Genomic DNA, 23,274 nt, shown 5'->3' with positions numbered 1-23,274 from the left:
ATAGAGGTACCCTTGGCCACTTGCATGTGCACATTTGTGTAACTGGCTGCTCTTTGCACTCTCAACCAGTTCTGCTCTCTGCTCCAGTGGCTGAGTCAACTTGGCAGCCCACAGGAGTAGAAAACTTCAACCCCTGGACCAAGAAAGCAGTCTGGAAGGGTAAGGGAACGGCCCATCCCATCCTTCCTGGGGTTGAAGTCTCTGGATGTTCACCCACACATAACAAAGGAGCAAACAGGCTTGTGATTCAATAGCAATGCTGTTTTAATTCTTAAACCAGTTTCCCCATACTTCTGTCTACACACTCTACATTCCAAACTCAGCTCAGCTACCCAGACCCTGGATTTCCCACCAATCTCAGTGGTCATACAGCAGCATTAACATGCACTCCTGCTTTCCCCATCTCCACATGACCAAATGCTTTACTTACCAGACACATTCAATCCTACAACTTCCCTCGAGCTAGATGTTACCATCATGTCTGTTTAACAGATGCCTAAACTAAGGCATACAGAAGTAAGTCGTACAGTGAGGAAGTGGCTCACTCTTAGATCCACAGGGTTCTGGAGCACCCCCACCAACCCCAGCATCCGCCCCTAAACAGTCCCAAACTTGCCTCCCACTCCCACCTCTCTGGAAGCACACCAGGAAAGAGAGCCTGTTACTCTCTAGGCAAAACAAATATGCTTTTCTTTATTGTGCCTGTGAAGTGAAATGAGACGTCCTGGCTGGGCCTGCCCCTTGGGCCTGGCTGGGCCTGCATCCCTGGTGGGGAGAGAGTGGTGGTCCAGACCCTCCTAGCACAGGACAGGCCTAGGGCTTTGGAAGTGGGTTAGTTCAAGACAAATGGTCAAGAAAGTCAAGGAGGACGAGATGGAAGTCTTGTGGCTTGTGGAGGTAGCAGGCATGGCCTGCATTGTGTATCTTCACCACAGAGTGATTGGGCAGGTGGCGGAGCTGCTGCAGTGACTCTTGAGCCAGTTTGTGGTCGAGCTCCCCATACAGGATCAGGGTTGGGGTCTGCAGGGCAAGGCAAGAGGCTGTGATCCTGGAGACAGGTGAGGATCTGATCCCCAAGTTATTATCTTAGGAAGACTTTCTGAATCCCCACCTCCTCCATTCAAAATCACCCTTAGAGACATGTCCCACCAAGTAAGACTTGAGTCCTGACCACCCCCTCCATGACACAAATTAGGGAGAGGGTGCCACAGTGACTTTTGAAGATCCTTATTCTAGTACCTTCACAGCCCAGAATTGTTCCTGGTTGTAGTTCTGGGTGGAGGTGGGGGCGATGGGCACGAATCCACGTAGCTGGTGGTGGCTTTGCATCAGGAAGGGCAGGGCGTAGTGGCCACTCAGTGAGGGGCTCACTAATACAGCATTCTGCACCTCCAGGTCCCGCAAAACTTGCTTCAGCAGCTCTGCCCTCCCTGCCTCTGTGCTTACTTCCTTTGAAGGTGCTGAGTTCCCGAAACCTGGGAATGGCAGCAAGTACTAGTTGAAGGTGAATCTGGACTTCTTTCCCACCACAGTGTAGAAGAGATGGGGACCAGTGGCACATGGTACATGCTACCCCAAACTTCCTAGAAGCTTTTTTTTTTTTGTATGTAATAGGCCTGCTAGAAAAATATATTTTAGTCAGGCACAGTGGACATGCCTGTAATCCCAGCCATTTGGGAGGCTGTGGCAGGTGTATCACAAGTTTGAGTCAAGCCTCAGCAATTTAGTGAGATCTAGCTTAGTGAGTTCTAGCCAAGGATCTAGCTCAGTGATAAGAGTACCCTGGTCTCAATCCTCAGTACCCGAAACAAAAAATACCTGACAATACCCAGTTTGGGGGAAAGATGTAGAAAAACAGGCACTTTCATATATGACTAATGGGAGAATAAATCTGTGCAGCTCTTTGGAGGGTGAGGTAGTATTTTTCAGAATTTTAAAATGTGTATCCTTTGATCCATCAATTGTTCTCAATAACTACCCTAAAAAAAGTATTGCCTCCATGCTTAAAGAAGCATGTCCAAAAATGTTTTACTCTTGAGGATTTCAACTGACAATGAAAACTCTAAATCAATCTACATATCCACCAGTAGAGGAATGGCAGATCAAAGGAGATTTGCAGAGACCAGCATGATCCAGGAGTCATGGTGTAGGGGAGAAAACCAAATTGCAGACAGACTTGCAGAGCCAGCAAGACACTAATCATGTTTTCAATCCTCACCACACTATCCTGCATACCATCTGTGTTTCTATGTGTGGAAATGCTGAGGAGAGGGGTCTAGCACCCCTTCCAACTGCTTAGAGAGGGAGTGAAATGTGGCACAATCTCTGAAGGCTTCACTTTTTTTTTTTTTTTAATGACAAAAATGACAGTATCAGTTAAGGGTGTAGCTCAGTGGAAGAGCGTGTGCTTAGCATGCATGCACGAGGCCTGGGGTTGAATCCCCAGTACCAAGGAAAGAGGAAGTGTCACAGGGGTGGTGGTGATGAAGAATTGATAGCACAAATCATTTGTGTAGTTAAAAAAACCAAAAAGCCACATAGTTTGTGAGTCATATTTCTATTTGCTCTGACATACAAACATACTGTAATTTTCAAGGAAAACAATATAAATACACATTTTCATGGTGACATATTATGTTGTGACCTGCCACTGCTTATCCAGACACTGGGGTCCAGAAGCCCCCAAGCCATACCTTAAGGCTTCCCTACCCTTCCAATTTCCCCTTCTGGGAAGCTGCCCCTTTGCAATTGCTATGTCCTGCCTCCCTAGATCTAAAGGTGGGGGTGCTCACCTGGAAGGTCAAGGGCCACAGCCCGGTAGCCCCTCCGTGATAATAGCTGCAGTGTGCCCAGCTGCTCCCATGTGTGGGAGTTAAAGGCCTTTCCATGAAGCAGCACCACCTCCACCCTGCAAGCACACAGGGAAATATATCCTGAGACCTGGGGCAGCCTACTGTTCTTTCTCCCTAAGTTTTTCCCATTGCTTTTGTAGGTCCCGAGCACCCTGAGTCAGGCTGGGGTCCTTCAGGTCTACACCCACCTGTGTGTCTGATGGAGTGGAACCACCTCACGGTAAAAGATGGGGGAGTTTCCTGGGGTAAGACCAACCAGGACTGTGACATTGGGGTCTCCCAAGAGCCAGGAAGTTTGCTCAGGGGGGCCAGGCAGTCCCATATACAATAGCAGCAGGAACAATAATACACCTAGGCCCAGCAGAGCAGCCTTGTACCGGCTCACGCAGGTCTGTACGGCAGTCTGGAGGAGGGGGGAGAAGGAAAAGAAGCAAGGCTGAGCCCCTACAAGGTGTCTGGACCCATCCCCAAACCCCAACCTGAAGTCCCTACAGAGAAAGATCTGCAACTCTGGCCCTTCCTTTGCTCTGGACAAAAGACTGGGGGTTCAATACCCAGCCACTCCATATGCTAGGACAAAGGCCCAAAGTGTGAGGAGGTGCATCTGAGTTGTCCCTCTAGCACACAGCATGCTCAGTGACCATCATCCCTGACAGTTAAACTTACTTCAAGCACTGATGACAGCAGGCTCCTGCTCAGCCCCCCACAACAAGGAGGTCCATAAAGAACACTAAAGAAGATATAATTACAGGTCTCTTACAAATGAGGAAATTCAGGTTTGGAGAGGTGAATTCTGTTGCTCAAGTAGCACAAAGCGGGAACTGGGATTTGAACCCAGGGCTGGACTCCTAACCATCAGGTCACACTTGGTTTGGAAGAAGGAAAGCATGGAAATGGGAGGCAATGGATGAACTGAAGCCCCCCTACTGGATAGAGTGGTGTTATTATTCTGTATATAATACTGCTAAAATCAGAATGTGTTTTATGGTTGATGGGAATATTTAATGGCTGACCACAGCTGTTTTGGGGAAGCTCACAGAGAATGTTGGGGATGGAGGAAATGCAGAGGCCTGAGTCGGTGTGGGGCCAGGGAGGAGCGTGGTTCACCTAGAAATGGAAAAGGCAGCTGGAGGTTGGAGAGATGAATGTCTCCACCCCCATATACAGACACACATACAGCTTCACACCAAATGACCTGCTTCATGGACTCCTCCAGTACAGGGCCTTTGCCAGCCCAGGGACAGAGCCCAAGCAGGTAGAGCTGGCTTTACAACAGGTCTCTGCCAATTCCTGACCCTGAGTCTTCAGTATATCAGTAAAGTGGGATAATTCTGGTTGCTCTCTCAAGTCTCCTGTGAGATTTAAATAATACAGGGGACTTAAGAGAAGGTGGGCTCTGTCCCTGCCATTATTTCTTGGGCCTAGGATGAGCACAGCCTGCCTTCTCCTAGGATTCTAGTAAATAATCTTTTTTTTTCCCTTTTCTTTTCATATTTATCTTTTAGTTGGACACAATATATTTATTTATTTATTTTTATGTGGTGCTGAGGACCGAACCCAGGGCCTCGCATGTGCTAGGGGAACGCTCTACTGCTGAGCCACAACCCCAACCCCATCTAGTAAATAATCTTTATTGAGCACCAGCTAGGTGCCAGCTAGAATTAGCTGGAGTCCAGTCTTGGATCTCTCACACACCTCTGGGGGACATTTGGAGGGGATATCCTTCCCCTGCCCCCACTCCCACGCCTACCCTCCAGGTTCCGGAGTTAAGAGGTGGGTAGGCAATGGCAGTTGCACTGGTGCTGATGGAAAACCAGGAGCCAGGTGGAGAAACAGCGGGCTCTTCTTCCTAGTCACGAACAGCAATAGGACGCATACCCACAACCTAGCACCTACAACGCAGCGTTAGTCTGGATTCCTACTATATTGAGCTTTGGGGTCGGACCCCTCCTGGCTGTCGGGTCTGCTGAAAAGTTGCAGTGCCTCTCGCAGGAGGGAGGGGCAGGGCTTTGGTCGTTGCTTTGGCAATCCAGGGTGCAGCCCTTCTAGACTGTTGCAGCTGCAACCGGTGGCTCTAGAGATGGGGTTGGGATGGGGTGGGGTGGAGAACAAGCTGCCCTTTAGGCCACCGAAACATGTGTCGACAGTGACACTCACGTGTCCATACGTACACACAGTCTTGCCCCTGTACCCTTTTCTTTTGCACGAACTATTCCCTGTACGTACATGCAGAGTCCTTGCACACTTATTGGTCCTTGCACAATCAATCCCTTGCAATAACACTCTCAAAATCACGCACACAGTCAGGCATCAGGAAGGCGGACAGTGAACTGGCACACTCTTTCAGAAGGACTTGTACAGGGCGCTCTGGCACATGCCTGTAATCCTAGGCACTTGGGAGGCTGAGGTACAAGGATTACAAATTCGAGGACAGCCTGGGCAAATAAGCAAGACCTTATCTCAAAGTAAAAATAAAAAGGGATTGGGGATGTGGCTCAATGGTAGAGCAATTGCATGATATGTGCGAGGTCCTGGGTTCAAATCCCAGTATGGCAAAATAATAATAATAATAATAATAATAAATTAAAAAACCCAAACAACCCACATGCAGACACTCAGAAATACCCAAGCACACAGTCACACATAGTCCTAAAACTACACACTCACAGAAGAAACACAAGCACAGACAGATAATCACACTCCCACAGATAATCACACATAGAGAAATACCCCAAAGTAGACATACATAGACCCACGAATACACCGCCCCCACAGCAGTACGAAGAAACAGACTGACAGATACACAAGCGGACACATACATATTCCCGGATTCCCAAGAATACAGCCTTCAGGCAGACACTTGCGTGCTCACACACACAACACGCGATCACAAGTACACTCCCAGACCCAGCGCGTGCCCCTTCAGTAGGACTCTGCCCCAGGAGGCCTGGGAAAGGTGGCCCGCCCCCGGGGCCAGCCTTCCTCCTTCCTCCCAGGGGACACTCACCGGGCCGACCCCGACGACCCGGCGAGCTACTGCAGGGCGGGCCCCGCCCCGGCGGAACCAAGAGCCAAGCAGCGCCGCGGCCATGGCGTGGCCTCCGTCACTAGGTCGGCTGCTCCGTGACTAGGCAGTGACAAGTGAGGCTACCGAAGTGCGCCTGCGCACTCTGCAGCTGGCAGGCGGGGCTCCTAGGTAGCAAATAGTTCCAGAGGAGGGGACTGGGGGTGGCGCCTCAAAGCACCGAGACCCGGCCGGACCCTCCCCGTCCAGAATTTCCGAGTAGTTTTGGGCTTAAGAACTGGCGGAAAGCCACCAGATTCTTGTCCCCAGAACATCTTCACTTTAGCTCAGTTATCTCTGTGGATACAATGGGAAGGATTTAAGACCGGTCAAGCCTCCAAGTCTCAGCCTGGCACAGAGGCCTCCTTGTGTAAATGCAGATACTATTTGTTGTCATGCAGCTGTTACAGGCGCGCGCGCGCACACACACACACACACACACACACACACACACACACGAGTCAGGCTTGAGTTCCTGTCTCTCATGCAACCTATCCTGCTTGCGATGTGTGACCATAGTCTGGTCTGTCCCAGGCTCAGGGCTCCGCGTGGTAACCAAACTCAGCACAAAGAAGCTGTGCACAGTGCACAGAACTCGATTCTTACTTGTACCCTGCAGAGGTGGGCAACATTCCACCCATTCTACATGTGAGGAAACATGCTTGGAGAAGTTGGGAAAACGACCAATGCCACCGGGCTGAACTTTTTTTTTTAAATTTTTTAATATTTATTTTTAAATTTTCGGCGGGCACAACATCTTTGTTTGTATGTGGTGCTGAGGGTCGAACCGGGCCGCACGCATGCCAGGCGAGCGCTACCGCTTGAGCCACATCCCCAGCCCCCCACCGGGGTGAACTTTGACGGAGCTTTGCACTCAAACCTGAGAACATTAATTCTATGCCAGAGTACAACTCTGCTTGGGCAGACCTGACTGGGGATGAGGGTGATAGTGGGCAAGAAGGGAGCAGCACAGGGATGCAATTCCGAAAGAGCCCGCATCCTCAAGGTGTACCGAGTCTACAGTGGGCATGTCTTGAGGGCTTCGGGACCGCTTCCAGTCTCGCGCCTGGGGCATGTGGGACCGAGTGGCTTGGGGAAACTAAGGTCTCTATAAGAACAAGAGGGTTTAGTGGCGTGGACGGACCCGGAGGCAGCTTGTGGCCACAAGAGGGCGCCCTGCAGCATGGCCGGGTCCCCGCCTGGATCCCAGCCCGGGTCCCAGCCCCTGTTCCCGCCCCGGCCCTGGAGTCAACCTCTTCCCTGTTTCCCTCCCCATCCGCTGCGGGCACTCGCTTGCCTCCGGTGTGCGCGAGACTACGCCGCTCCCCAGGTACCCAACTTGCAAGCCCGACGCACTATTTCTCTCTCTGGTCAGAACCCACTCCCACCTACCCCAAGTCTTCCCATCTGGCTTCCCAGATCCCCTCCTTCTGTGCTGCCCTGCTTCCGCATGGGTCCTCCAGACCTAGGGAGCCGAACCTTGGTCCCGGGAGTAGACCGAGTGAACCGTAGCGGGGAGGATTTGACCGCTCCCCTAGCCAACACGTTGGGCCCCAGCCGTTAGCACACTGAGCACCCTGTGCCCCTTGCAGGCTGGAACTCCAAAGCTCTTGCCCGCTGGGCACTTGAGTTTCTCGGTCTTTAGAAAATGGGCATTTTATTGTAAACTTTGGCTCCTACCGCCTGCAGTGCCAACTCCCGACCTGTACCAGAGCGTTGGGGAAGATAAGGTTGATAAGCAAATTACTTTTTGTCTATTGAGCATTTACTGTGTGCTAAACATGGTGCCTGATGCGAGCATTTTACATGCGTGGCCTCATGTAATCCTAACTACCTATAAACTAATCCTAGTGCATTGTCCCCATTTGTACAAAAGGATAATAGCGATAAGAACAATAACCTGTAGAAGAGCTCCGCTGTTATTTATTTTCTTAAACTCTTAATAAAATTCGTAATTCTTGAGGTAGGCTTTATTATCCCCATATTGCAGATGAGGAAGCTGAGGCCCAAGGTCACACAATTAAGTGAGTGGCAGAGGCAAAAATGACCTTGAAGCTTGTTTCTAAAGCCCTGGAGGCCTCCTTGCTACCCACTCCAGACCCCTCTCTGAGAGCCTCCCTGCTCCACCTGGGCAGGATGTTCTGTGGCTCCTCATCAGTCTGGCTTTGAACCACAGGCACTTCAGAACAGCAGCAGCAGAAATGGCAAGTGTGGAGCAGCTAGAGGGCACCATCCAGGTGCAGGGCCAGAGCCTCTTTTTCCGGGAGGCACGGCCTGGAAGTGGGCAGGCCACTGGCTTCTCTGTGCTGCTATTGCATGGTATCCGCTTCTCCTCTGAAACCTGGAAGAACCTTGGTACACTGCACAGGCTGGCCCAGGCTGGCTACCGGGCTGTGGCCATTGATCTGCCAGGTACTTCTGGAGCATGCTTCTGGGTAGGGGTTGGGGAGGTCATATCTCAGACCCAGGGCCTGGGATGGGAGGACTAGGAGGACGTAAGAGTTGGGTGTACACTGTAAGCATCTTTGAGCTTCTCCACTATTGATCTAGATGGGGCTTGGACACCACTCAGCTTCTCGCTATTACCCGAGGAGGTGTCTCTGAGCCTTATTTCTTCATCTGTAATGGGAGGAGATACTGCACTCATGTATGGGGTTGCCCTTAGTGAGAATGGAATAAGACTGTCCATGTGAGTATATGGCTAGTGTCTGACATACAGAAATGGGTACTCAGCTCTTTGGAAGTTAAAGTATTTTGACAGAGCCACGTTCACAGGCTGTTAGAAGAGTGAGACTTGAATCTCCTGGCAACTTGGAGGGCATGGCAGCACCTGATGGGTAGTTGTCATCCCACATGCAGATCTCTGAGTTGGGCACTGGAGGAGGTAGGGACAGCCTCCAGAGAGCTTGTTAAAACCTGGACTGCAGGCCCCAGCCCTGCTGTCAAGTGTGGGAAAGGAGGCCTGGCTGATCTAATCCCCTCAGAGGCCAGGGTTGGTAAGGTTTCAGGGCTCAAGGGCAGGCCTCCAGCCTGTAGGAATTGTTCCAACAGTGGGTTGGGCTGAGCTTCAGGGCAAAGGTCTGGAGCTAAATTGCCGGTGATGGGGACTGGCTGGATGCAGTGGGGCAGACCTATAATCCTAGCAACTCTGGAGGCTGAGACAGGAGGATCGAAAGTTCTAGGTCTCAAAATAAAAAGAAATGGCAGGATGTAGCTCAGTGGTAGAGTGCCCCTGGGTTCAATCCACAGTATGGTGGTGGGGAGGTGGGACTGATTGATTGGAGAGGGAAGGTATGAGTGCAAAAGCGGCCCCCTCAGCCACTGTCCTCCAGGACCCCACTCTGTGTTAATTCACAGCCAGGTGCCCTTTAAATTAATCAACTTATTTTCCCACAATAGTCTTCAATGGCAGGTACTTTTGTTATCCTCTTTTATCAGGGGACACTGAGCAGCTGAGAGAGGGTTGAAGGGACTTGCTAATGGTCACATGGACAGTAAATGGAGAACTGGAACTTGGATTCAGCACTGTTAGATTTCAGATCCTGATTTTTTTTCAGGGTACTGTTAGTGGGAAAGGTGGGCACAGTATGGAGGGAAATGCTTATGCTTGCCATATTTATGATAGATTAGGCCACCATAGTTGTAAACTTGGGCTACTGGGTATAAGTAGGAACCTGGGCACAGAGAGATTGAGGTTCCTGGGAGGGCTTCCTGGAGGAAGAGACCTTTGTTTTCCCACTCACTATCCTTGTCTTGCCTTTCCCATACCTGAATCTCTGCAGGTCTGGGCCACTCCAAGGAAGCCGCAGCCCCTGCTCCTATTGGTGAGCTGGTTCCTGGTAGCTTCCTGAAGGCTGTTGTGGATGCCTTGGAGTTGGGCTCCCCAGTTGTGATCAGTCCATCATTAAGTGGCATGTACTCCCTGCCGTTCCTCACGGCCCCTGGCTCCCAGCTCCGGGGCTATGTGCCAGTGGCCCCCATCTGTACTGACAAAATCAGTGCTGCCGACTATGCCAATGTGAAGGTACCCTTGTGTGGGAAGCTGAGACACCCCTGCCAGGAGCCTGGAAGGGTCCATCCCTGAGTCTTCCTCATCTGGGGGCTGGGTAACCAATGGGTGGCCTCTGGGAGGAAATGACTGCCAAATTCCATCCTTTTGATGTACTTATCAGATTTCTGTACTAAGCTCTGTACTAAACTGTGTGCTGGGGCAGACACAAATCCAAGCCCCCAACCTACTGATCCAGCTTGTCTCAGTGTGTCACCGCTGATGGCTAGAACTGATCTTCAGGAGGCTGGAATGGCAGGCCCGCCCTGTTGACTCTTTTCCCATTTCCTTTCAGACTCCAGCCCTAATTGTATATGGAGACCAGGACCCCATGGGTCACACCAGCTTTGAGCACCTGAAGCAGCTGCCCAACCACCGTGTGCTAGTTATGGAGGGGGCTGGGCACCCCTGTTACCTGGATAAGCCTGAGGAGTGGCATGCAGGGCTGCTGGACTTCCTGCAGGGGCTAGCATGAGGCTCAGCCTTGCAGATGGGGGTGGACTGCCTTCCTGCCTGCCTTGGGAATCTTTCTCTTCTCCTACATGGGCTCTGGCTTATGCACATGCAACAGGTTTGTCTGTCTATAAGTCTATATGGAGTCTTGTCTTTTGGGGTCTGTCTGCCTTTTTTCTGCTTTCTCTTGCAGTGACAGATTGAGAAGGTAAAATCAAGAGGGGGGAAAAAAACCCTCAGGAATTGAGGAACATAACCTGGTGGAGGGTAATTGATGAGTTTCTCCTACAGGCTTTTCTGCTTGGCCTTAACTCCTTACTCTGCCCAGCCCTCCCCTGCCCTCCCCTCCCCTGCCCTCCCCTCCCCTGCCCTCTCCTCCCCTCCACCTCCACCTCCTTCTTTAAGCCCTACAGGCCAGCCACTCCCTCCTCCACTTCTCTAGCCCTCTTAGGCCACTTGCATGCTTACACATTTGAGTTTATGTTCCCAAATAGGACCTTTCACCTGGGAGCCAAACCATACAGGTGTATGTAACTCGACTGGCATGCACATTCTCATGTGCAGTGTGCATTGCATGCATATAACACAAGTGCTTACACATGTACACTTCCACACATGCAGACCTCACTGGGGACCTCACACGCCATCCCTTGCTGGTGACTCTCTTGCTCAGGATGTGGCCAGCCCGAGGCTCCACCCATTGGTTGCAACTGGTCCCAGCCCAGAATTGCCCCCTTCCTTCTGGGCGTTCCACACTTTCCCAGGTTATCAGGCCTGGGTCTTCTCAGCTAAGCTTGTTTCCTGCCCTGAGGTTTGGGGGTTGGGGTAGGAAGATGGATTGTAAAGGTCGGGTGAAATAAAGTGCTGCAATTAGACCCCACAGGCTCTTGCTGTCTCCGGAGCACCGCCCCTACCTCCGCCCCTTGGGACTGCCACTGTCGGCCCCTCCCCCACCCTGGCGGGACCAGATGGTCCCCCTGCCCTTTGTCCACCAGACCAGATGGAAGGAAAGAGAGATTGGATTCCCCTCCCCACCCACACACACCCAGGTGCCAAGAGACTCAGCTGTGGGGGGAGGTGGAGGTCAGTGGGACCAGGCTGAGCCGATTACAGGAGAGGGGGAGGAATATTTGCTCCCGATGGAGTGGGGGAGGGGTAGGGGACTTGGGAACCGCTCGGCTCCTCCCCCTACTCTTTCCCTAGTAAAGAACTGAAACGGTGCCCCATCCCTTTGGACCCTAACCCCAAAAGGATTTCTGGGTGTAGATTTGGGGGAATCACGGGGCGGGGTGCATAAGGGCCACACGGCTCTCAGGCCCCTCCTCCGGCTAGTCGGGTAACCTGTCCTGCGCGGATCAGGGCCGAGACGTGCGGTGCGGAAGCTGTGGGTGGCTGAGGGGAGCGGGTCTTGGTGGGCGAGAGCCCGGAGCAGAGGATGGAGCAGAAGCGAGGAGAGCTGGGGCGGGGCAGAGGGTCCAAGCTTGAGGTCCGAGGGACCAGAACTGGGAGCCCGGCAGCGCAGGGACTAGTGCCGGGGCCGGGGTCGAGGATGCAGGGGGCTCAGCAGATACGCGGGGTCGGAAGGACTGGCCGGGTGGGAGCTGAGGGGCTCCAGGGCCTGGCGCAGTGGGGGGGACGCGGGGAGGACCGTGGCTGGACACCACGCTTCAAGCTGGACCCCCTGCTCCGCCACGGCCGAGGGCTCTGGGAGCTGCAGGGGAAGGGTCGCCAGAGCCTGCCCGGAAGCGGCCGCCGCTCGGGGCGCACCGCGGCGCGCGGGGCGGGGCGGGCGGCTGCGGCACTGGGGCGGCTGGGGCGGGCCCGCCGAGCTGTAATCGGATCCGGGGAGGGGGCGGGGAGGGGCAGGGCCAGGCGGGCCGGGGGGGTGGGGGGGGGGCGCGGAGCCGGGCTCCGGGCCGGCCGGGCTCCGCGCCTGTCAAACCCCTCATTGTTCGCAGCTGATGTCACTCGCAGTTGTGAGCGGCCGCCTCTCCCGGGGACAATGTGGGACTGAGCGGCCCAGCCGCCGCGCCGCCGCCGCCGCCGCAGGACAGCCCCAGCGAGGTAGGGCGCGGGCCGGGCGGGGCACGGCGGGCAGCGAAGTTTGGGGGTTCGGCTGGGGGCCGAGAGTTGATGCCCGAGTACGTGGGTTGGGGTCCTGGGAGACTGCGAGGAACACGTTCCCTGCCCCATAGGGCTGAGGCCTGCACAGGTGGGGGGCACTGATCTTCCAGGAGAGCCCCCAGCACCAGGCAGGGGCTCCTGGACCTTAGGTACCAGATTTGAGGCCCCATCCCTTTCGCGCTTTTTGTCCTTTGAGCCTGCCCTGTGTTGGGGGTTCTGTCCACATCTGCTATTCTCCTGCAGCTCCTGGCTTGCACACACCCCTTCCCATTCTCTGCAGTCCTCAGAGGAACCAGACACAGACTTCCAGGCCAAGGGTGTATGCAGATGGTAGTTGGGGGTAAAAGTGGTCCCTCCTGCTCTATTCCTATTCAACTCCTAGGTTCTGACCTAGCTTCTTGTTTGGGGTCCTGGGGGGTGGGGGTCTCTGCTACTCACTTCAGCCTGGCGCTTCTGCCTGCCTGGCCTGGGGAGGGAGGTGCCTGCCTCTTCACTCCCCTATCCCAGGACCGCCATCTTGAGACCTGTGGCACCCAGGGCCCCGCCCCACCCCAACACCCAAGGGAGTGGTCTTCAAGGGGATGTACCCTAAGCCACTTGCATCCCCTGTTCCCAGAATATGGGGCTCTGGGTCCACAACAAGCCCAAGATGATCACCTTCTTGCTGGACCAACAGGACATGTGTCCCTAGGGCTCCCCCTTCCCCCACAAAGAGCTCTTAGACCCCAGGCACTCCCCAGGGGCTGAGATCTAGCCCTTGGGGTTACCCTCATGGCCTCAGGACCAGTACCTGGTACGATATTGTTTCCACATCTGAAGATCTCCTAACCCCTCCAGGTCCTGGAACCCCTTCAACTTGCAAGGCACCCCCATCCCTGCCCCCACCCCCTAGCCTTCATCAGCATGCAGGCTCAGACTGCCCAAACACAAGGGGATTGTTCTCCTTGCATGCCCAGGGTGGGGGGCTGGGAGCAGGCGGCCCACACACCCTGGCAGGCCCAGGCCTTGGGGAGGCTGACTTGCCCCACCCTGTGTCCCCAGACAGGCTCTGTCCACTTACCCTACTCCCATCACTGCCTCTCTCCTCCAGTCTCCATCACCATTGCCCAGTGGCACCAACCTCTTGAGGAATGAGCACTGAGCTGCCCAGGTGGACCCTGGGTTCTCCCAGTCTGCCAGTTGTGGCATTTAGTCTTACAAACAATTCCCTTATATTCTGGACCTCGGGTTCTTCTCTTGATTGGTGAAGCCTTTCTATTTGTGATAGGCTGAACCCAACTCAGTTCTGTGAAACCTATCCCATGCTCTAGTGCTTCTTACAACCCCCCTTCTTGGGTGGCCTATTCTGATTCCCTAGAAATCTCAAAACACAGTCCAAATTCTTCATTCCAGCAACATGCCCAGGGAGCCTCTAGACCCCCCAAAACAGCAGGAGTAGGGGCTACTGGGTGCTGAGAAAGAACTGAGAATCTTATCCAGGTAGAGCCTGGCTCTCTGCCCATGTGGCTAGTCCTTCAACCCTGGGTCCTTAGGTGAGCCTCATGGTCTCTAGCGATCTCAGGCCCTGTGAGCCCTAACAATTCTGCCTGTATTCTGAGCCTGGTCCTGTCTCAAATTTCTTATCCTCCTGGATCTCTCAGGGTAGTGGAAGCACGGGCTCTGAAATGCTCAACTGGGATTCCTTTGAGTTACAGCCATATCTTTGGGGGCACAGAGGCCTGAGTGTGTCTCATCTGACTTGGAAGGTTGGGGAAGGCTCCACAGAGGAGGTGGCATTTGGGAAGGATTTTGATAGAGAGTGAGGAGGATGGGCCTTTCAAACTGGGATCATCAGCCTGGGCAAAGGCCCAGAGGCCTGGAGGTGGTAGGAGGTGATTCTGCAGCCTGACCTGTATGGGGGATGGGGTAGAGATGAGACAAGAAGAGTTAGCAGGGGATGGACCATGAAGGGCCTTGATTGCCTGTCTATGGGTTTACTCTTTGGGTTCTGGGAATCATGGCTACTGAGCGGCAGAGAAAGTGCGCTGTCTTTAGCATGAAGAATGGAAGCCAGAGACCTTTCTCAATTTGAGCGAGATCATGCAGGAGTGGGTACCAGTGAGTGGTGCTGTGGCATTTCTCCTGAGCCCAATCTAGTTTCCCTTGGTTGTGAAGACTCTTTGGGGCTATCTAATGATGCCCTGAGGAGGGGAGGCTGTAGCATTTATAGCTTCTGATAAGGGGACCTTATCAGAGGTCCCCTTTCCAAGCTCCTCCTTCTTTACTTTGTCTATGAAATAGACCCAAAGCAAGAAACCAGAGTCTGGAGCTTATAGACCCCAGACTGCTCTCCTATACTCCCCTTCTCCCTCCAAAGGGAGACTGAAAGGCTGAGGCTGGGCCCATGGTCTGAGGGGCAGTTTTTGTGGTGGTCTAGCTAATCAGCAAGGGTGAGCATCCCTCAATTAGGCTACAGGCAGGGGAGCCAGTAGCCCTCCATGCTGACCCCCTGCCCCCTGCCCAGTGTCCACCTCCTGCCACACCCTGCCTTGCCTGATGCTCTGAGCCATTCCCTAGCATCACTGGGTGTGGCCCGCATGACTGCTTTTGGAATAGGAGAAGTAAGCTGCTAGGTTGGGAGCTGGGAGAGCTGAGGGAGAAATTGAGGGATGTGAGGTGGGGGATAAAGCTGAGACTGGATCCCCCTTTCTCTCATCCAGGTGGGTCCACAGGCCCCAACTGGTCCAGATACTCTGGCCAGAAGAGACAAGGGAATCCCCAAGGGGTGGGCCAGTCTACTTGAGTTGCCTAGCCCCAGGAGCCCTCCCCTCCCCAGGATTGTTCTTGCTCCAGAACAAAGCCAGGGTGGACACTTGATCCCTGCATGTGGGGGGAGCTGGCTAAGCCCCCGGCCCTTTGATTGGGCAGCTGTCATGGGAGAGAGACAGCTGGGGGGGAGGGGCAGGAAGGGGGCAGCCACCATCGCTTACACAGCTGTCACCCCCCCACCCCTTCCAGCCTGAGTGGCAGGAAGCCAGGGACAGAAGGAGTGGGCACCGGGTCTGGGGAGGGGGCCTGGGGAGCAGGAGGGAAAGCCCGAGGTCAGAGGCCTGATCTGAGCTTGGTATGTTCTGCCAGGGAGCCCTGCTGACCAGAGGGGGCTGGGCACCCTCAGAGGTGAGCTGGAGGTCAGTGTGGCATGATGTGTGGCTGCCACGTGGGTGGCCCAGCAGAGACCCAAGACCCACCAGACTGGAGCAGCAAGTAACTCTCTAGAGCCCCAGGGAGGGCAGGGGAGCCAGTAAAGCTTAACGGGGCTGTTTATTTTTAGGACTATAGGAGAATAATCTGAAAGACATAGATCAGGACCCCTTGTTCTCTCTGAAAGACAGGAAAGACCTTGAGGGTCTCTCAGAACAGAAAAGACACAAAGAAACCAGCAATTCTTCCCCATCCCATCCCCCAAACATAGTTCAGGTGGGTAAACTGAGGTCCTGAGATCAGGAGAAGGCTGGGCCAAGGTCACCAGTTGAATTTAGGGCAGTGAGTCTCTGTTGCAGACCCAGGTGTCTTTTTCATGGCAGGAGCTCCAGTTCTGGCCAGGTTCCAGCCCTCCTGCCCTGTTTTTCCTGGGGCTACAAGAGGTGATGAGACGGTATGGGGACAGTGTCATTTCTCCCAAAGGATACCACCCCAAAGTGATCCCTTTGCCCCACCCCCAAATTCTGGAGTTCAGGACTGTTTCTTTGGACTACCTGTCAGTCCTCTCCAAACAAGACCCACTAGCCACTAGCCACTGTCCACTAGCCAGGCAGGGGTTTCTGAGACAACCAAAGCCTGCAATCCCACCCTGAAAAGCCCGACCTCCAGAAAGAGGACTAGCAGACCTAGACAAGAGCAACCCGAAAGGGGACACGCATGGGGCCTGACTCAGGCCCGTGCTAGCAGGTAGGACCCTGCTAGTCTCTTAATTCCCCTTCTCTCTGTGACCTTGGGCAGGTTAAGACCCTCTTTAGGTATCAGGTTCCCTTTCTGTGCAGTGAATTCATCTCAGATCACCAGGATGTTTGAGCACCTTCTCTGGCCCAGCTCTGAACTGAGCCCCAGGGGACACAAGCAGAAGGTGGCAGCCTTGGCTCCTGCTCTAAGGGGCTCCCAGGCTTGGCTGCCCAGGGAGACAGAAACCAAGCACGTCATCACAGTGCTTTGATGGGGGAAGTGCAGGCAGCCAGGGGAATGTCTAGCAAGGGCAGCCAGCAAGAGGTTGGCCAGGATGTCCAGAGAGCACAGTCCCTGCGTCTACTGCTGATCTCTACCCTTTGGTGAGCCTGTGGCAGAACTCAAATGGAAGGAGGAGCAGGTGCCTAGGGAAATGAGCCGGGGAACAGAGCTGTCATCCTCATTTTGTATAGATGAGAAAAAGGATACGGCATGCCATACAGTGGCTTGCTCAGGTTTCCTGAGAAAAAACAGGCTGAGAGCCCCACTTTCCACTTCCCACCTATGCTCCACTAGTGCAAGGGAAGGTTAGAAGAGGGCCTTGGACAGAGCTCTGTGCCCTTGACCCTTGTATTAGAATGGGACAGGGGGCTGAGGAGAAAGATATCGAGAGGCCTTCCAGGTGTTTCATATCCAGTACACTCATCCTTTGCCCCCATAGTCTTCCAGGTAGAAGAAATTTGTAGGGAGAGGGCTTAGTCTGGGCCCAGATTTGACATCAGTTGGTCCCACTCCCTGTCTTTCATGTGTTTTGGTCCCTCAGTGAGCTCCTCATCAAAAGCTGAACCTTGGAGGGAGATGGCCTCTGAAGAAGGATTTCTAAGCAGGATTAAGTTCAGGATTAAATTGGGGCATGAAAAGGGGTCGGGGTGGGGAGGGTTGGTGGCTGAGCTAATCCCAGTAGCTAATCTCAGGCTCCACTTTCCTCCATCAGTTAATGGCCTTGACATTCTTGCAGCCCACCAAATACCTTTCTTACCAAGTACAGTCCCAAGGAAACATCATCTGTTTTATAAGTGAGGAAACTGAGACCCCAGAATTCAAAACGAGTTTTTTGTGATACAGTAGAAAGTGTTCAAGGCAGGGAATGTGGCCAGCCTGGATGTTTCTTGCCTTCTGTGCCCAGGGCCATTCTCCACAAATAGGAAAGGGATTGGAAACACTGTTGTGCCGACTGCTGACCAACCCCCGCCCCTATTGAGTGCTGAGTGCATCCTGCCCAGAGCTATCTGCACAGAGCCTCAACTCTAGTGACCTCTAGTAGATGGGACGCCTCTGGGGGTGGCCTTTGCCAGACAGGGGGAAGGAAGGGCAGAAGGGCTAGAGCCTCACCACCCACCTGGCTACCCTCCCTTCAAGATCTCCATTTTCTGCATCAGCTTACTATCCAGCTGCTGCTTTGCACAAAAGCCAGTGGGCTCTGGCCTCATCCTGCCAGGGTGAGGAGAGGAGCCATAGTTGGGCCTTTGGTGTCCATCTGACTCCATTCTTGTCTTGTTTGCAGGAGGTGGGCAATATAATTGGGAAGGGAGGTGCCCAGTTCTCCTCCTTTTATTTAAAGTTAAAATTTCAACCTTAATTCCACCTTCAAGATTCTATCCACAGGGATCCTCTCTTTCAGGGAAGAGGATGCCTTTTTTTTACTTCTCATAAGTTTCCTGGTTGATTCGTCTTTTTTTTTTTTTGTGGGGGTGTGCTGAGGATAGAACCTAGAGCCTCAGGCATGCTAGTCAAGCATTTAATCACAACCCCAGCCTTCCTCTAATATATGAGAGAAATGGGGTACTTTATGAATGCACTTATCTCATTTTAATTCTCATAACTTGAGGGTGAAAATTGATATCCCTTTTGAAGATGGGGAAGTTGAGGCCCAGAAGGATTAAATGACCTATTACACAGCTATCGAGACACACAAAGCACACTGGTCAGAGGGATATTTATTTTTGATACTAGGGATTGAATCCAGGGGTACTTTACCACTAAGCTACACTCTAGCTCTTTAATTTCTTTCTTTCTTTTCTTTTTCTTTTTTTTTTTTTTTTTTAGCTTGAGACAGGGTCTTGCTAAGTTACTTAGAGGCTCGCCAAGTTGCTGAGGCTGGCCTTGAACTTGTGATCTTCCTGCCTCAGTCTTCCAACTTACTGAGATTACAGGCATGTACCACTATATTCAGCCAGGGACATTTATAAATCAAAGTTTATTCTATCTCCCTTTTCTGGAACTAGTCTGGCTCTGGGGTCCCTGTGTAAGGGCAGGAGCAGGGTGAACTGGGCTACTCTCTGAAACCCCTTCTTCATTGCCTCTGCCAGAGCCGGCCAGGCCACAACGTGAACGTGGACGTGGACGCACTCCCTGGCTACTGTGGCCCCAGCCCCGCCTGACAGGATGAGCAGCTCAGATGCGGGGCTGGAGGAGGAGCCAGAGCTTAGCATCACCCTCACACTGCGGATGCTGATGCACGGGAAGGTGAGTGGGTGGGGCTGCCAAGGCTTGGGACTGTTGGAGGCAAGGCAGGGCAAAGCTGGGCCAAAGCAAATTTGATCTCAGGAATTTTGTCTTCTGTGGATCCCCTATCTGAGGGAGGGGAGGAATCATCCTTGAGACATTGGTGTCCATCTAACTGTATTCTTTTCCACATCCTTTAAAAAAAAATATTTTAGAGAGAGAGTCTAAGTTGCTTAGGGCCTCGCTAAAACGCTGAGGCTGACTTTGAACTCATGAACCTCCTGCTTCAGCTTCCCAAGCCAGTGTGATTACATGCGTGTGCCACTGTGCCTGGCTAACTATATTTTTGTCTTGTTTGCAGGAGGTGGGCAGCATAATTGGGAAGGTAGGTGCCTAGTTCTGCTCTTTACATCCTTTTCAACCTGAGGCCTCAGCCCAGGGTAGGAGGCCATGACCACTCTGGCTAAGAGCAATTCTCTTGCTTTGTCTCCCACAGAAGGGCGAGACTGTAAAGCGAATCCGGGAACAGGTGAGGATGGAGTTTGGGGGAGGAATACAGGGTACTTGATATGGAAGGGAGGGGAGACCCCTGTCCCATCTTCTCCCTGAACCATTCCATCTGCAATGACCAGTGAGTGCCTGAGAGGGTGGTGGCCTCCAGGCTTGGCTGGGGCCTGGTGACTTGGACGGGCAGAAAGACTCCTGGTCCCAGAGTGGGGAAGGTCACCTGCTGCCCAGCATTTGTCCTGTACCCGCAGAGCAGTGCCCGGATCACCATCTCTGAGGGCTCGTGCCCTGAACGCATCACCACCATCACTGGGTCTACAGCAGCTGTCTTCCATGCAGTCTCCATGATTGCTTTTAAGCTGGATGAGGTCTGTGGATGGCTGGGTGGGAGTCCAAGGGTGGTTCCCTGGGAGAAACTTGACTCCTACTCAAGATAGTAGCAATGAATGGGAGGGAAGGTCAAGCCCAGGGCAGTGTTCCCTTGGAGGAGGACTGGGGAGGGTACCTCCTTATGCCTCAGCAGAACAGGGCGTGATGAGGGTTGGAAGGAGGAGTGGGAGTGTGTGTGGCCAATCCACCATCTCCCTGCTCCAGGACCTTTGTGCTGCTCCTGCAAATGGTGGCAATGTCTCCAGACCTCCGGTGACCCTGCGCCTTGTCATCCCTGCCAGCCAGTGTGGCTCACTGATTGGGAAGGCTGGCACCAAGATCAAGGAAATCCGAGAGGTGAGGGAAGAAGGATGCCACCTAGAGGGAGACCCCACCTGTTAATAGTGAGAGGGGAGCTGGGCTTATGGTTTCAGACCCTCCGGGGAGCCCTGAGGCTGGGCAGCCCTTCTCTGGGCTCTCCGAGTAGCCAGACATAGCCCCTGCTTTCTATTTGCAGACCACAGGTGCCCAAGTGCAAGTGGCAGGGGATCTGCTCCCCAATTCCACAGAGCGTGCTGTCACTGTGTCCGGGGTGCCTGATGCCATCATTCTGTGTGTGCGCCAGATCTGCGCTGTCATCCTGGAGGTGCTGCCTGTGATCAGGGAGGGGGGCAGGAGATGGGCCCTGGGCCTTCTTTGTCTGGCAGCCCAAAGCCTATGCCCATGACACCAGATGGGGCAGGGCAGGGCTTCAGGGATGGAGTCTGAGCTCCAGAGTGTAGGAATGCATTTATCTGGGGGTCACGGGGGGGGGAGGGCCTTGAGGCCACTGGGCATTTAGAGAGAGAACCGGGGCCTGAGAGGATTCTGACAGAGTCTCCCATTTGTGCCTTCTAGTCCCCACCCAAAGGAGCCACTATCCCCTATCATCCGAGCCTCTCTCTAGGTACTGTCCTTCTCTCTGCCAACCAGGTAAGGGGAACAGCGGGAGGGACAGGAAGAATTACCGAAGAAGGGGAATCAAGATGGAGGGAGGGGGTGGAAAAGGGAATTGGGTATCTGAGGAGATGGGGAGGGGTGGTCCTGCCCAGCTGCCCTGGCTTGTCACAGTAACCACCTTTTAACATCACTTTGTCCCCTCAGGGCTTTTCTGTCCAGGGTCAGTATGGAGCTGTGACTCCTGCTGAGGTAAGTGACCTACAGCCCAAGCACGCCTTCCTAAATCAAGCCTCCTCTAACCTCTGACCCCTCTTTTTTGGCACAGGTCACCAAGCTCCAGCAGCTCTCGGGCCATGCAGTCCCCTTTGCCTCACCCAGTGTGGTGCCAGGTAAGCAGCCTCTGCAGAAGGAGGCAGGGGCAGATCCCTTGAGGCGAGGCAGCCCCCTAGAATGGAAATGGGGGCCCTGAGAGACCTAGAACCACATTCAGTCTCTCTTCTCCACCTTAGGACTGGATCCTGGCGCACAGACCAGCTCACAGGAGTTCTTGGTTCCCAATGACGTGAGCAGGGGATGGGGTGGCTGGAGGATGGGTAAAGGATCTGGGAATCCGACCTTTGCCCAGGGTTAAATTCTGCCTCTTCCTTCCTTAGCTGATTGGCTGCGTGATTGGGCGTCAGGGCAGCAAGATCAGTGAGATCCGGCAGATGTCAGGGGCACACATCAAGATAGGGAACCAAGCTGAGGGTGCTGGTGAGCGGCACGTGACCATCACTGGCTCGCCAGTCTCTATCGCCTTGGCTCAGTACCTCATCACTGCCTGGTGAGCATGGGGTGGGCGGCAGTGGGGTGATTGTAGGTGGGGAGGGGAGAGCCGACCCCCTTTCCTTCTGGACTGATCCTCTGCCTTCCCTACATCCTTCCCTTTCCTCATGGTATTCTACCTAAGTCACCCATGTTGCCTCATCTTTTTCCTCTGTACCCATCTCTCATATCCTTTTTCTCCACTGCTCTTTTCCCTGGACCTTTGGTCACCCCATTTCTGCTCTCTCCCCATACTATATCTGCTTGTCCTTTCTGCCCTTCTCACCTTTCCACCTTGCCCATCTTCCTCCCAAACACATTCAACCTGTCTCTTCTCTCCTGTCCTTTGGCTAATCTAATGCCATAATCTGCCCTCATTACTCCTGTCTCATTTCCACTTTCCCTTCATCTCCCCTCTATATCCCTCTTTCCAGTCTAGAGACGGCCAAGTCTACCTCTGGGGGGACGCCTGGCTCAGCCCCCGCAGACCTGCCCGCCCCCTTCTCGCCGCCCCTGACGGCCCTGCCCACAGCTCCCCCAGGCCTGCTGGGCACACCCTATGCCATCTCCCTCTCCAACTTCATCGGTCTCAAGCCTGTGCCCTTCTTGGCTCTACCACCTGCTTCCCCAGGGCCACCCCCGGGTTTGGCAGCCTACACTGCCAAGATGGCAGCGGCCAATGGGAGCAAGAAAGCTGAGCGGCAGAAATTCTCCCCCTACTGAGGCCAGCTGAGGCACAGGCGGGGGCAGGCAGGACCACAGGCAGGGGGCTGCCTCCGCATCCTACCTGCCCATGGAGGCTCCACCCTGGGGTCCCAAACACCGCTAATGCCAGACGCATGGATGCACCCCCTACCCTGCCCTGGTCTTTGGAGTTCCCCCTCTTGGAGAGGGGGCAGTTTCTGGCCCAGGGTTCTGGGAGCTATGACAGCCCCAGGACAGGAGGCAGTACCCCTTCAGCTCTGTGCTTGGATTCAGGAAGCAGCCAGGGGCCTCCCTAGTGCTCCACCAGGGAGGGTGGTCACCCATGTACTCTCAACCCTTAGGGCTTCCTGGCCTACTGCCCCACTATAGGAATCAGGGAGGAGGGCTGAGGGTCCGCTGGGGCCATGTTTCTCTCCACCTCCCTGCAGATTCCTGCTGCTTCCACTGATCTTCTTTTGACTGGAATGGACTGGTTGGGCTTGTCAGGGGGCAACCCAAAGAGGCGACTCTGCCGGGTAGCTGGGGGAGTGGCCTGGGGGCAGGGGCCCAGTTCTCAGCAGCAGACACTCTGTACAGTTTTTTCAATCCCTGTTTTTGAATAAATATTCTCAGCGACCAGAAAGCTCTGAAATATTGGTGTTGGGGTGGCAAAACCTCCAGAAAATGGGTATAGCTGAAGCCCCAGAGGACCTCCCATCTGTGAATCCACCAGCCCCAGTTGGGCCACAGCCCCTTTCACATGCCAGTTCTGGGATTCCAAGACTCTTTGGTGTGGGTCATGTTGTCCAGCCTTGCTATGAGCACCGAATTGATCCAGTTGTTCTCTGGGCATTTTAGAAGCAGCTAGAAGAGTTTCAGTGGCTCTGTCCAGACTTCTTGCTGCACACATCAGGGCAGTCCTAAGTTTCTCTATTGGTTTCTTTTGCTGTGGATGTAACTTACACCTGCCCTGTTTGGTCCATCACTTTGGCTGGAAGCCCTTAGGA

At 53.8% G+C, this 23,274-nt stretch overlaps 3 protein-coding genes across 6 annotated transcripts; 2 read left to right on the top strand and 1 right to left on the bottom strand.

Annotated features, from left to right (window-relative positions):
* Window positions 1–267: 267 nt before the first annotated feature.
* On the bottom strand, window positions 268–5,992 carry Abhd14a (abhydrolase domain containing 14A). Of its 2 annotated transcripts, XM_026383821.2 has the most exons (6): window positions 5,860–5,992; window positions 4,603–4,701; window positions 3,041–3,255; window positions 2,793–2,908; window positions 1,240–1,475; window positions 268–1,020 (listed from the first exon to the last, which is right to left on the bottom strand). In XM_026383821.2, exons 1-6 carry the CDS (start codon window positions 5,941–5,943, stop codon window positions 838–840), a joined length of 933 nt encoding a protein of 310 aa, XP_026239606.1. In that variant the 5' UTR covers window positions 5,944–5,992; the 3' UTR covers window positions 268–837. The 2 variants fall into 2 exon arrangements, with proteins under 2 accessions (XP_026239606.1, XP_026239607.1); XM_026383822.2 differs by lacking the exon at window positions 4,603–4,701.
* A 1,197-nt stretch (window positions 5,993–7,189) lies between these two features.
* On the top strand, window positions 7,190–11,292 carry Abhd14b (abhydrolase domain containing 14B). Of its 2 annotated transcripts, none has more exons than XM_026383955.2 (4): window positions 7,190–7,246; window positions 8,093–8,328; window positions 9,699–9,940; window positions 10,260–11,292. In XM_026383955.2, exons 2-4 carry the CDS (start codon window positions 8,118–8,120, stop codon window positions 10,437–10,439), a joined length of 633 nt encoding a protein of 210 aa, XP_026239740.2. In that variant the 5' UTR covers window positions 7,190–7,246; window positions 8,093–8,117; the 3' UTR covers window positions 10,440–11,292. The 2 variants fall into 2 exon arrangements, with proteins under 2 accessions (XP_026239740.2, XP_026239742.2); XM_026383957.2 differs by having other exon boundaries at window positions 7,211–7,286.
* A 1,003-nt stretch (window positions 11,293–12,295) lies between these two features.
* On the top strand, window positions 12,296–22,901 carry Pcbp4 (poly(rC) binding protein 4). 2 transcript variants are annotated; one of them, XM_026383971.2, is made up of 13 exons: window positions 12,296–12,481; window positions 18,829–18,985; window positions 19,326–19,349; window positions 19,461–19,493; window positions 19,723–19,839; window positions 20,066–20,197; window positions 20,358–20,486; window positions 20,738–20,812; window positions 20,984–21,028; window positions 21,105–21,168; window positions 21,289–21,341; window positions 21,433–21,602; window positions 22,018–22,901. In XM_026383971.2, the coding sequence occupies exons 2-13, from the start codon at window positions 18,905–18,907 to the stop codon at window positions 22,304–22,306; spliced, it is 1,212 nt and encodes a 403-aa protein (XP_026239756.2). In that variant the 5' UTR covers window positions 12,296–12,481; window positions 18,829–18,904; the 3' UTR covers window positions 22,307–22,901. The 2 variants fall into 2 exon arrangements, with proteins under 2 accessions (XP_026239756.2, XP_026239757.2); XM_026383972.2 differs by lacking the exons at window positions 12,296–12,481; window positions 18,829–18,985; window positions 19,326–19,349 and having other exon boundaries at window positions 19,728–19,839.
* The last annotated feature ends 373 nt before the right edge of the window (window positions 22,902–23,274 follow it).

The sequence above is a fragment of the Urocitellus parryii genome, chromosome 2, assembly GCF_045843805.1.
Source record: "Urocitellus parryii isolate mUroPar1 chromosome 2, mUroPar1.hap1, whole genome shotgun sequence".
NCBI lineage: Eukaryota > Metazoa > Chordata > Mammalia > Rodentia > Sciuridae > Urocitellus > Urocitellus parryii.
The sequence above is the reverse complement of the archived record's forward strand: the minus strand, read 5'-3'. Positions and strand labels throughout refer to the sequence as shown.